At 41.2% G+C, this 13,689-nt stretch overlaps 1 protein-coding gene across 8 annotated transcripts in view; it reads left to right on the top strand.

Annotated features, from left to right (window-relative positions):
- TET3 (tet methylcytosine dioxygenase 3) overlaps window positions 1-13,689 on the top strand; it is a 113,863-nt gene that overhangs the window by 71,519 nt on the left and 28,655 nt on the right. For all 8 annotated transcript variants that reach the window (XM_032653274.1, XM_032653273.1, XM_032653275.1 and 5 more), the window contains one exon: window positions 10,446-10,536. In XM_032653274.1, the coding sequence (XP_032509165.1) occupies window positions 10,446-10,536 (91 nt within the window). The remainder of the gene's footprint in view (window positions 1-10,445; window positions 10,537-13,689) is intronic.

The raw sequence follows: 13,689 nt of genomic DNA on the forward strand, positions 1-13,689 counted from the left end.
TATAACTGGTGGTATTAGGTAGGATGACCTCAGAGGGCTGAGACCAGTTAGGAGACCATGACAATAATACAAGGGGGGATGAAGAGTCTCCATAAGCAGAAACCATAAGTGATAGACAACTTGCATCAGTTCATCTACTGGGATGCACATACCATTGCCAACCTTTTGTTTGCTTGTTTTAAACTAGGAATACAACTGAACTCATTTTCACAACATGGGTCTTACTCTTACCCTTATTCTTAGTGTGGGTAATGACATATACACCTTTAGGCTTGCATATGTGTGTGTATACACTAATGTATATGTGATTGTGTGTGTGTACTAACTATAGCATATTACACATGCTATACTGAAATTTGCTTGTTTCCCCACTTAAAATATCTTGGAGGTTATTTTTTGGTCAGTAAATCTGAAGCTGCCTAACTCCTTTTGATAGCTGCTTAGTATTCCATTATATGGTTATGCTATAATGTATTTATAATACATAATGTATTATGGACATTTAAGTTTCTGATATTTTGCCATTAAAAATGATGCAGTGAGGGACTTCCCTGGTGGCGCAGTGGTTAAGAATCCGCCTGCCAATGCAGGGGACACGGGTTTGAGCCCTGGTCCAGGAAGATCCCACGTGCCGAGGAGCAACTAAGCCCGCGAGCCACAGCTACTGAGCCCGCGTGCCACAACTACTGAAGCCCGCGCGCCTAGTGCCCGTGCTCTGCGACAAAGAGAAGCCACCGCAATGAGAAGCCTGCGCACCGTAACAAAGAGTAGCCCCCGCTCGACGCAACTAGAGAAAGCCCATGCACTGCAATGAAGACCCAACACAGCCAAAAATAAATAAATAAATTTATTTTAAAAAAAGATGCAGGGCTTCCCTGGTGGCGCAGTGGTTGGGAGTCCGCCTGCTGATGCAGGGGACACGGGTTCGTGCCCCGGTCTGGGAAGATCCCACATGCCGCGGAGCGGCTGGGCCCGTGAGCCATGGCCGCTGAGCCTGCGCGTCCGGAGCCTGTCCTCCGCAACGGGAGAGGCCACAACAGTGAGAGGCCCGCGTAACGCATAAAAAAAAAAAAAAAAAAAAAAAAAAAGATGCAGTGAGTATTCTTGTATATACAATATCACTTTGTACATATGCAAGTATATCCAAATTCCTAAAAATAAATTCTTAGAAGAATTTGACATTCTTTGAAATTACTGAGTCAAACAGATTGGGCATTTGTAACTTTAGTATATTGCCAAATTACTTTCCATACTGCCTGTTTTCCTGTACCCTCACCAGCAGGAGGAGTTACCAGACTTTGATGGTGACTCATCTGAAAGGTAAAACTGGTACTTTATTGTACCTTTACATATGTTTGACCCATTTTCATTCCCTTTCAAAGAACCAGTTTTATCTTTTCTTCATTTATCTCTTGTATTATTGACCTTATTTAGCTGTAGGGGTTCTTGATCTGTTAAAGAAAGCAGTGTTTGTCTGGTGTGAGTTCCAGATATTTCTCCCCAGTATTTGTCTTTTGGCTTGACTTTTGGTAGTTATTACTATAAATTTTTCTTTAGTTATATTTATCAGAGTTTATGGTGTGTGTGTGTTGGCTTCAGAATTTCATGTTATACTTAGAGAAGACCTTCCCACTTCTGTGATTATTTTTAAAAACTCATCCATTGTTTTTCTTCTAGAACTGGTATAGTTTAATTTTTTGTATTTAAATCTTTCAACCACTTGGAATGTATTTTGGGGTAAGTTATTAAGTGTGGAGCAAAATTTTTTCCTCAGTTATTCCAACATCATGCATTGAAAAATTAATCTTTCCCCATTGACTGGAAATGCTATAAGGTATCTTCTTATATATGGGTCTTATCTACCCAACTAGACCATACACTTTTTAAAACCCCAATTAGTTTTGTCCTTCTCGCTTTCCCCATAAAACTGAGCATGATGTTCTGCATAGAACAGGTATGACATTAATGTTTTACCTTTTAAAAATTGTGAACTCCGTATATAGGCAAGTAACACAAAGCATTCATGTACAGTTCAGTGAAAATTTATAAAATGAACACCTGTGTAACCATCACCTAAATCAAAAAGGAGGCCCTTTCCAGTTCCCCAGAAGTCCCCGGTATACCTTTCCCAATCACATTCCTCTCCCGTCCCACAGAGGCGACCACTCTCTTGACTTGTGACAATGATTTCCTTGTATTTCTTTAAGATTGAGCTGTATGAAATTGCTATTTTTGTAGGCAAAAAATCATTTTTTTATATTTTATATTTCAATTTAATAATTTTACCACCGGTGTATGGATCTCTAAACAGTATAGTTTGGTTGAACCTGGTTTTGAATATCATTTAGATATAATCTTACTGTATTCTGTGCTGTGCTTCTTTCACTAACTATGGTGGTATAGTATTCAACCATGTTGTTGCAGTTTGTCAATTCTCATTGCTGGATATATGCCATTATATGATTCTACTGTGTTTTATTTATCCATTCCACTGTTGCTGGATTATGGGTTGTTTCCCATTTTGACTACTGCAAATATGTTGCTGTGAAAATCCTTGTACATTTTTTGATGCATGTAGCCAAGATTTCCTCTAGGACAGGATCAGCAAATTAGGGTCCCCTGCCTAGTTTCTTGTTTTTGCTTGTTCGTTTTATTAACTTTTTACTACGAAATAATTTTACATTTATAGAGGAGTTGCAGAGTTGCCACAGAGAGTCCCTGTATGCCCTTTATCCAGCATCCCATAATATAAACATCTTACATATTTATGGTGCATTTAAAACAGACGTTAATGTTGGCACAATACTATTAACTACAGACTCTTTGGATTTCGTCAGTTTTTCCACTAAAGTCCTTTTTCTGTTATAGGACCCATTGCAGGATAACACATCGCGTTTAGTTGTATGTCTCCCTAGACACGAAACAAATTTACGCACTGTAGTACAGTATTTGTGTAAAGTTCTTTTTGTTTGTAGCCTTATAGTATCCAGTCAATGTAGTATTTTCCAGAGTTACTATTACATCGTCTTTTGAGTCTCATTTCTTTCACTTAGAAAAATTCATTTAAAAATCATCCATGTTGTTGTGTGAATCAATAGTTTCTTTTAATTGTGGTGAACTTCACATAACATAAAATTTATTTATTTTTAACATCTTTATTGGAGTATAATTGCTTTACAGTGTTGTCTTAGTTTCTGCCCTGTAACAAAGTGAATCAGCTATACGTATACATATATCCCCATATCCCCTCCCTCTTGCGTCTCCCTCCCACCCTCCCTAGTCCTCCCCTCTAGGTGGTCACAAAGCACAGAAATGATCTCCCTCTGCTATGCGGCTGCTTCCCACTAGCTATCTATTTTACATTTGGTAGTGTATATATGTCCATGCCACTCTCTCACTTCGTCCCAGCTTACCCTTCCCCCTCCCCGTGTCCTCAAGTCCATTCTCTAGTAGGTCTGCGTCTTTATTCCTGTCTTGCCCCTAAGTTCTTCATGACCTTTTTTTTCTTTTCTTAGATTCCATATATATTTGTTAGCATACGGTATTTGTTTTTCTCATTCTAGCTTACTTCACTCTGTATGACAGACTCTAGGTCCATCTACCTCACTACAAATAACTCAATTTTGTTTCTTTTTATGGCTGAGTAATATTCCATTGTATATATGTGCCACATCTTCTTTATCCATTCATCTGTGGATGGACACTTAAGTTGCTTCCATGTCCTGGCTATTGTAAATAGTGCTGCAGTCAAAATTGTGTTACATGACTCGTTTTGAATTATGGTTTTCTCAGGGTATGTTCCCAGTAGTGGGATTGCTGGGTCATATGGTAGTTCTGTTTGTAGTTTTTTTAAGGAACCTCCATACTGTTCTCCATAGTGGCTGTATCAATTTACATTCCCACCAGCAGTGCAAGAGGGTTCCCTTTTCTCCACACCCTCTCCAGCAATTGTTGTTTGTAGATTTTTTGTTGATGGCCATTCTGACTGGTGTGAGGTGATACCTCATGGTGGTTTGTGTGTTTGTTTTTATAAATGTATTTATTTATTTTTGGCTGCATTGGGTCTTCGTTGCTGCGTACAGGCTCTCTCTAGTTGCATTGAGTGGGGGCTACTCGTTGCGGCGCACAGGCTTCTCATTGCGGTGGCTTCTCTTGTTGTGGAGCACGGGCTCTAGTTGTGCGGGCTTCAGTAGTTGCGGTGCATGGGCTCAGTAGTTGTGGCTTGCGGGCTCTAGGGCACACGGCTTCAGTAGTTGCGGCACATGGGCATAGCCTCTCCACGACATGTGAGATCTTCCCGGACCGGGGTTTGAACCCATGTCCCCTGCATTGGCAGGTGGATTCTTAACCACTGTGCCACCAGTGAAGTCCCCTCATTGTGGTTTTGATTTGCATTTCTCTAGTGATTAGTGATATTGAGCATCCTTTCATGTGTTTGTCGGCAATCTGTATATCTTCTTTGGAGAAATGTCTATTTAGGTCTTCTGACCATTTTTGGATTGAGTTGTTTGTTTTTTCGGTATTGAGCTGCATGAGCTGCTTGTATATTTTGGAGATTAATCCTTTGTCAGTCACTTCGTCTGCAAATATTTTCTCTCATTCTGAGGGTTGTCTTTTTGTCTTATTTATGGTTTCCTTTGCTGTGCAAAAGCTTTTAAGTTTCATTAGGTCCCATTTGTTTGTTTTTATTTCCATTTCTCTAGGAGGTGAGTCAAAAGGGACCTAGCTATGATTTATGTCAAGGAGTGTCCTGCCTATGTTTTCCTCTAAGAGTTTGATAGTGTCTAGCCTTATATTTAGGTCTTTAATCCATTTTGAGTTTATTTTTGTGTATGGTGTTAGGGAGTGTTCTAATTTCATTCTTTTACATGTAGCTGTCCAGTTTTCCCAGCACCACTTATTGAAGACACTGTCTTTTCTCCATTGTATATTCTTGCCTCCGTTATCAAAGATAAGGTGACCATATGTGCGTGGGTTTATCTCTGGGCTTTCTATCCATTGATCTATATTTCTGTTTTTGTGCCAGTACCACACTGTCTTGATTACCGTAGCTTTGTATTATAGCCTGAGGTCAGAGAGCCAGATTCCTCCAGCTCCGTTTTTCTTTCTCAAGATTGCTTTGCTATTCAGGGTCTTTTGTGTTTCCATACAAATTGTGAAACTTTTTCTTCTAGTTCTGTGAAAAATGCCATTCGTAGTTTGGTAGGGATTGCATTGAACCTATAGATTGCTTTGTGTAGTATAGTCATTTTCACAATGTTGATCCTTCCAATCCAAGAACATGGTATATCTCTCCATCTGTTTGTTTCATCTTTAATTTCTTTCATCAGTGTCTTACAGTTGTCTGTATACAGGTCTTTTGTCTCCTTAGGTAGGTTTATTCCTAGGTATTTTATTCTTTTTGTTACAATGGTAAACGGGAATGTTTTCTTAATTTCTCTTTCAGATTTTTCATCATTAGTGTATAGGAATGCCAGAGATTTCTGTGCATTAATTTTGTATCCTGCTACTTTACCAAATTCATTGATTAGCTCTAGTAGTTTTCTGGTAGCATCTTTAGGATTCTCTATGTACAGTGTCATGTCATCTGCAAACGGTGACAGCTTTACTTCTTTTCCGATTTGGATTCCTTTTATTTTTCTTCTCTGATTGCTGTGGCTAAAACTTCCAAAGCTATGTTGAATAACAGTGGTGAGAGTGGACAATCTTGTCTTGTTCCTGATCTTAGAGGAAATGGTTTCAGTTTTTCACCATTGAGAATGATGTTGGCTGTGGGTTTGTCACATATGGCCTTTATTATGTTGAGGTAAGTTCCCTCCATGCCTACTTTCTGCAGGGTTTATATCATAAATCGGTGTTGAATTTTGTCGAAAGCTTTCTCTGCATCTATTGAGATGATCATATGGTTTTTATCCTTCAATTTGTTAATATGGTGTATCACATTCATTTGTGTATATTGAAGAATCCTTGCATTCCTGGGGTAAACTCCACTTCATCATGGTGTATGATATTTTTAATGTGCTCTTGGATTCTGTTTGCTATAATCTGTTGAGGATTTTTGCATCTTACGTTCATCAGTGATACTGGCCTCTAGTTTTCTTTCTTTGTGACATCTTTGTCTGGTTTTGGTATCAGGGTGATGGTGGCCTCATAGAATGAGTTTGGGAGTGTTCCTCTGCTATATTTTGGAAGAGTTTGAGAAAGATAGGTGTTAGCTCTTCTCTAAATGTTTGATAGAATTGATAGAATTCACCCGTGAAGCCATCTGGTCCTGGGCTTTTGTTTTTTGGCAGATTTTTAATCACAGTCTCAATTTCAGTGCTTGTGATTGGTCTGTTTATATTTTCTATTTCTTCCTGGTTCAGTCTCGGAAGGTTGTTCTTTTCTAAGAATTTGTGCATTTCATCCAGGTTGTCCATTTTATTGGCATATATAGTTGCTTGTAATAATCGCTCATGATCCTTTGTATTTCTGCAGTGTTAGTTGTTACTTCTCCTATTTGCTTTCTAATTCTTTTTTTTTTTTTTTTTCTGTACACGGGCCTCTCTCTGTTGTGGCCTCTCCCGCTGCGGAGCACAGGCTCCGGACGCGCAGGCTCAGCGGCCATGGCTCACGGGCCCAGCCGCTCCACGGCATGTGGGATCTTCCTGGACCGGGGCACGAACCCATGTCCCCTGCATCGGCAGGCGGACTCTCAACCACCGCACCACCAGGGAAGCCCTGTTTTTAGTTTTTGATTAATATGTGTCTTGGCATGTTTCTCCTTGGATTTACCCCATATGGGACTCTCTGTGCTTCTTGGACTTGTTTGACTATTTCCTTTCCCCTATTAGGGAAGTTTTCAACTATAATCTCTTCAAATATTTTCTCAGTCCCTTTCTTTTTCTCTTCTTCTTCTAGGACCCCTATAATTCAAATGTTGGTACATTTAATGTTGTCCCAGAGGTCTCAGAGACGGTCCTCAATTCTTTTTTCTTTATTCTGCTCTGTGGTAGTTATTTCCACTATTTTATCTTCCAGGTCACTTACCTGTTTTTCTGCCTCAGTTATTCTGCTGTTGATTCCTTCTAGAGAATTTTAAATTGCATTTATTGTGTTGGTCATCATTGTTTGTTTGCTTTTTAGTTCTCCTAGGTCCTTGTTAAACGTTTCTTGTATTTTCTCCATTCTATTTCCAAGATTTTGGATCATCTTTACTATCATTACTCTGAATTCTTTTTCAGGTAGACTGCCTATTTCCTCTTCATTTGTTTGGTCTGGTGGGTTTTACCTTGCTCCTTGATCTGCATATTTCTCTGTCTTCTCATTTTTTTAAACTTACTGTGTTTGGGGTCTCCTTTTCACAGGCTGCAAGTTTGTAGTTCCCGTTGTTTTTGGTGTCTGCCCCCAGTGAGTGAGGTTTGGTCAGTGGCTTGTGTGTAGGCTTCCTGGTAGTGGGGACTGGTGCCTGTGTTCTGGTGGGTGGGGCTGGATCTTGTCTTTCTGGTGGGCAGGGCTGTGTCCGGTGGTGCGTTTTGGGGTGTCTGTGACCTTAGCATGATTTTAGGCAGCCTCTCTGCTAATGGGTGGGGTTGTGTTCCTCTCTTGCTAGTTGTTTGGTATGGGGCGTCCAGCACTGGAGCTTGCTGGCCGTTGGGTGGAGCTGGGTCTTAGTGTTGAGCTGGAGATCTCTGCAAGAGCTCTCAACAATTGATATTACATGGGGCCGGGAGGTCTCTGGTGGTCCAATGTCCTGGACTCAGCTCTCCCACCTCGGTGGCTCAGGCTTGGCACCCGGCTGGAGCACCAAGACCCTGTCAGCCACACGGCTCAGAAGAAAAGGAAGAAGAAAAAAGGAAGAAAAATAAATTAATACAATAATAAAATGAAAAAATAATAAAAATAAGAGAGAAACCAAACTAATAAATCCACCAGTGATAACAAGCACTAAAAACTAAACTAAAATAAATATAAAAATCAGAAACAAATCAGTTGCAAACAGCAATCCCCGAGTCTACCGTTGCTCCCAAAGTCCGCTCCCTCAATTTTGGGAACATTTGTTGTCTAGTCAGGTATTCCACAGAGGCATGGTTCATCAAGTTGATTGTGGGGATTTAATATGCTGCTCCTTGGGCTGCATAGAGAGATTTCCCTTTCTCTTCTTTGTTCGCACAGCTCCTGGGGTTCAGCTTTGGTTTTGGCCCACCTCTCTATGTAGGTCACCCTCAGGCATCTGTTCCCGGCCAGACAGGAGGGAGTTAAAGTAGCAGCTGATTAGGGCACTCTTGCTCACTCAGGTCGGGGGGAGGGAGGGGTACAGTAGTCATAACTGGAATGCAGGGTGAGCCTCCAGCGGCAGAGACCGGCGTGACATTGCAACAGCCTGAGGTGCGCCGTCTGTTCTCCCAGGGAAGTTGTCCCTGTATCTCGGGACCCTGGCAGTGGCGGGCTGCACAGGCTCCTGGGGGTGTGTGGATAGTGACCTGTGCTTGCACACAGGCTTCTTGCGTGCAGGATTCTTGTGTGCTGCTGTGTGCACAGCAGCAGCCTTAGTGTTTCATGCCTGTCTGTGGGGTCCGAGCTGATAGCCGCGGCTCATGCCCGTCTCTGGAGCTTGCTTAGGCGGTGCTCTGCCTTTCGGTGGGCACACTGGGGAGGAATGCTCTCTCCTCGTGCACGCTGAAAGGATGGTCTCTTGCCTCTTCAGCAGGTCCAGACTTTTTCCCCGAACTCCCTCCCAGCTAGCTGTGGCGCACTAGCCCCCTTCAGGCTGTGTTCACGCAGCCAACCCAAGTCCTCTCCCTGGGGTCTGATCTCCGAAGCCCCGAGCCTCAGCTCCCAGCCCCCGCCCGCCCCTGCAGGTGCGCAGACAAGCCTCTCAGGCTGGTGAGTGCTGGTCGGCGCCGATCCTCTGTGCGGAATCTCTCCGCTTTGCCCTCCGCACCCCGGTGGCTGCGCTTTCCTCCGTGGCTCCAAAGCTTCCCTCCGCCTACCCCCGTCTCCTCCAGTGAAGGGGCTTCCTAGTGTGTGGAAACTTTTCCTCCTTCCCAGCTCCTTCCCAGAGGTGCACGTTCTTTTGTCCCTATTCTTTTGTCTTCGTTTTTTCTTTTGCCCTATCCAGGTATGTGGGGAGTTTCCTGCCTTTTGGGAAGTCTGAGGTCTTCTGCCAGCATTCAGTAGGTGTTCTGTAGGAGTTTTTCCACGTGTAGATGTATTTCTGATGTATTTGTCGGGAGGAAAGTGATCTCCATGTCTTACTCCTCTGCCATCTTGAAGGTTCCCCCCCCCCAAATTAATCATTTTAAAGTGTACAATTCACTGACATTTAGTACATTCACAATATTGTGAAATAATCACCTCTATCTAGTTCCTTTCATCATTCTAAAATAAAATCCTATACCCATTAAGTAGTAACTCTCCATTCCTCCCTCCTCCCAGCCTCTGGCAACCACCATTCTGCTTTCTGTTTCTATGGCTTTACCTATCCTAGATTATTTCGTATGAATGGAATCACGGGATATATGTGATATTTTGTGTCTGACTTTTTCACTTATTGTAATGTTTTTGAAGGTTCGTCCACATTGTAGCACGTATCAGTACTTCATTCCTTTCTCTTTTTTGAACTGTGGTAAAACATACATAATATAAAATTTGCCATTTTAACCATTATTTAGTGTATAGTTTAGTGGCATTAATTACATCCACAGTATCATGCAACCATCACCACTATTTCTAAAAGTGTTTCAACACTAAACAGAAACTCTACCTATTAAGTGATAAGTCCCCATTCCCCACTCCTCCCAGCGGTTGGTAACCTCTAATCTGATTTTTACCTCTATGAATTTACCTATTCTAGATATATCCTGTAAGTGGAATCATACAATATTTGTCCTCTCGTGTCTGGCTTATTTCACTTAGCCTAACATTTTCCAGGTTCATCCGTGTTATAGCACATATCAGAATAAATCCTTCTCATGGTCAGATAATATCCTGCTGTATGGATATACCACATTTTGTTCATCTGTTGATGGACACTTGTGTTGTTTTCACCTTTTGGCTCTTGTAATAATGCTGCAATGAACACTGCATACAGGTGTTGTTTGAGTCCTTGCTTTCAGCTGGTTTGGGTCTGTATCTAGGAGTGGAGTGGTTTGCTGACCTCTGGTCTAGATTATGTATAATGATAAACTAAATTCCAGAGTGGTTAAGCCTCAGTCTTGATAATGCATAGTTTTATCAGATTTCTAAATTTTTGCCAATTTGGTCTGTGTGTAATGGTGTTTCACTGTGATTTTAATTTGTATTTCCTGATTTCTAATGGGGGTGAACATATTTCTACATGTTTATAAGCCACTGAATTTCCTGTTTTGTACTATGCCATTAATTTTCCTATTGATGGTTTGCCTTCCTAAATTAATATTAATGAATTGATGTCTCCAAATAATGTTTACTTTGTATTTCTGCAGAACAAATAGTGGAGAAAGATGAAGGTCCGTACTATACTCATCTGGGATCTGGCCCCACGGTAGCCTCCATCCGGGAACTCATGGAGGAGCGGTGAGTGATGCCCAGATGTCCAAGGAGAAGTGGGCAAGTTGTTAACAGAATATGGATTTTAAGCACCTCTCGTTTTCATTGCCTTATACTAGACAGCCTACAGAAAGGAATCCCTGATACACAGACTGAAAAGTTGAATGTGGGATTTTCATCCCCAGTGCCCAGGGTTTCTTTCTGTCTATCGGTCTGCCCTTTACAGATCCCCGTAATCCCCTTTTATCTCACTCTTCCTTGAAATAATTTTTATTAAAGAAATGGGGTTAAATGGTTGTATGTCCTGTAGAGTTTCTCATGGTCTGAAGTTTGCTGCTACCTTTCCTGTGGTATTGTTTAACAGGTTCTTCTGCCCTGTGTCGTGTAAATTGGTTAGATCTAAAGGCTTGATCAGAATCAGATTGTTTCTTTCTTTCAAAGTGACTTCCTAGGTGGTGTTTTGTACCACCAACAGGAGAAATGTATGCCTCGTCTTTGGCCGGTGGGCGCCTATTCACATTGTCTCCCGAGTCCTTTTGACATGATCCTAGGAGTTCTTGATTTCTCGTATTTTTATTGGGGGAAGAAATATTTAGAAAACAGACTCTGGGTGCTGGGGGTGCTCATTTTTCTAGGCCATTTCAGTAGAAAGAGCCAAGATGTATGTGTAGGTTTTTTATTTTTGCTACTGTTTAGTGATTAAATACATACACTGAGTTTATATACACTTCCAATTCGAACTCAAGACTACAGGGCTTTTACTTGACAGCTCTGTTTTGCTTTTTTAAGCAGCTTTGTCCAGATAGAAACTTTAAAATCTATGTACGTGTCCACCGTAGATATTAAATACTGCGAGCTCCAGTGTGTAGAGAGGTAAAAATAACTTGGTGATTGAGAGCATATGGACACTGGAGCTAGACTAAGGTCCAGTCCTGGCCCTTCCACTTACTGATGAGTTCTTTGGGGAGTTGCTTTACTTCTCTGTGACTCGGTTTTCTTATCTGCAGAATGGAAAAAATAAAAGTACATACATTGGAGGAGAGTTATGAGGATAAACTGAATGGATGTCTGGAAAGCACGCAGTGCTTACTAGTAAATATTACATACAGGGTGTCTACATCGTATCTGCATTTACTGACTGCATTTTTATAACAAACGTTAGTATTTTAATAGTAAAGGCGTAAATTATGTAAGACATAAACATGTTTGCTCATACATATACGTAGACATACAGATGTGTGGAAGGCTGGGGGCTGAGAATTATAGCTTAGAATTTCTACAAATTTGGGGACCAGATTTTGTCTGACCAGGGTAACTAATACTGTCATTAATATAGCAGGGAACATGATTTTGAACTAAATAACTGTAGTGATATCCCTGAATGAATAAAAGGTAAGATGGATGGAGCACAGTGATCTGCTGTCAACACTTATCGTGTACCATCTGGAAACATTTATGTTCATAGAAGCCCATCAGAAAAGCATTTGATCCAAGACCCAATCTGTAAATTCAAGACTGATTGAAAGAGCACCTCTGAGTCCATAAGAATCATCAAAAAGTCTACAAATAACAAATGTTGGCAAGGATGTAGAGAAAAGGGAACCCTAGTACATTGTTGGTGAGAATGAAACATTTAAAACAGTGTGTGGGTTATTCATGCACGCCTGCATGTGCCCACATGTGTATGTGTCACAGCTTCGAGGTTGGAGCGGGCATTATTTTGGCCAGCGAGGTTTTTTTTTTTAAACATCTTTATTGGAGTATAATTGCTTTACAGTGGTGTGTTAGTTTCTGCTTTATAACAAAGTGAATCAGCTATACATATACATATATCCCCATATCTCTTCCCTCTTGCGTCTCCCTCCCTCCCACTCTCCCTATCCCACTCCTCTATGTGGTCACAGAGCACCGAACTGATCTCCCTGTGCTATGTGGCTGCTTCCCACCAGCTATCTGTTTTACGTTTGGTAGTGTATATATGTCCGTGCCACTCTCTCACTTTGTCCCAGCTTACCCTTCCCCCTCCCTGTGTCCTCAAGTCCATTCTCTAGTAGGTCTGCGTCTTTATTCCCATCTTGCCCCTAGGTTCTTCATTACCTTTTTTTTTTTTTTCAGATTCCATACATGTGTTAGCATACGGTATTTGTTTTTCTTTTTCTGACTTACTTCACTCCGTATGACAGACTCTAGGTCCATGCACCTCACTACAAGTGACTCAATTTTGTTTCTTTTTATGGCTGAGTAATATTCCATTGTATATATGTGCCACATCTTCTTTATCCATTCATCTGTGGATGGACACTTAGGTTGCTTCCATGTCGTGGCTATTGTAAATAGAGCTGCAATGAACATTGTGGTACATGACTCTTTGAATTATGGGTTTCTCAGGGTATATGCCCAGTAGTGGGATTGCTGGGTCGTATGGTCGTTCTATTTGTAGTTTTTTAAGGAACCTCCATACTGTTCTCCATAGTGGCTGTATCAATTTACATTTCCACCAGCAGTGCAAGAGGGTTCCCTTTTCTCCACGCCCTCTCCAGCGTTTATGGTTTTTAGATTTTTGGGTGATGGCCATTCTGACTAGTGTGAGATGATAACTCATTGTAGTTTTGGTTTGCACTTCTCTAATGATTAATGATGTCGAGCATTCCTTTTGGCCAGCGATTTTTGTGAGGAATCTTGACACTATTGTTTACAGGTTGAGGGCTGCAGGGGAGTCAGATGTACAAGTTTGATCTGGGACAGTTTTTATGTGTGTTTGTTTTTTGGTAGCAATTTTGCAAGATTTCTAGACAGCTCTCTCAACTTTTAGTTATAGAAGAGTATGTTTTGAAACAAGGATTAAGAGATAATGATAAAGTTGAGATTTGTCCTTTTTTTTTTTTTGTCATTGCTTTAAAAATAACAGCCAAGTGTAGATTCTCCAGAAACTGATCCAAGGGAGGAATTCCTCTCAAGACCAGGAATACTTGTGTTTTTCCTCAGCAACTGGTTTATTTTTATCTTAAGGGCCTTGTAAATCATGGAACAGATTGTGTTTCCATCTTAATGTTGGCTGCTAGTAAGCTTAGAGCCAGATTTGTGTATCCTCATTAGGAGCAACGTAATTTCTCATCTTTGGCCCGTGGGAGCCTATTCAGGTTCACTCCTGAGTCCTTTTGACATGACCCTAAGGAGTCT

This window comes from Phocoena sinus, chromosome 13, assembly GCF_008692025.1.
Source record: "Phocoena sinus isolate mPhoSin1 chromosome 13, mPhoSin1.pri, whole genome shotgun sequence".
Taxonomy (NCBI): Eukaryota; Metazoa; Chordata; class Mammalia; order Artiodactyla; family Phocoenidae; genus Phocoena; species Phocoena sinus.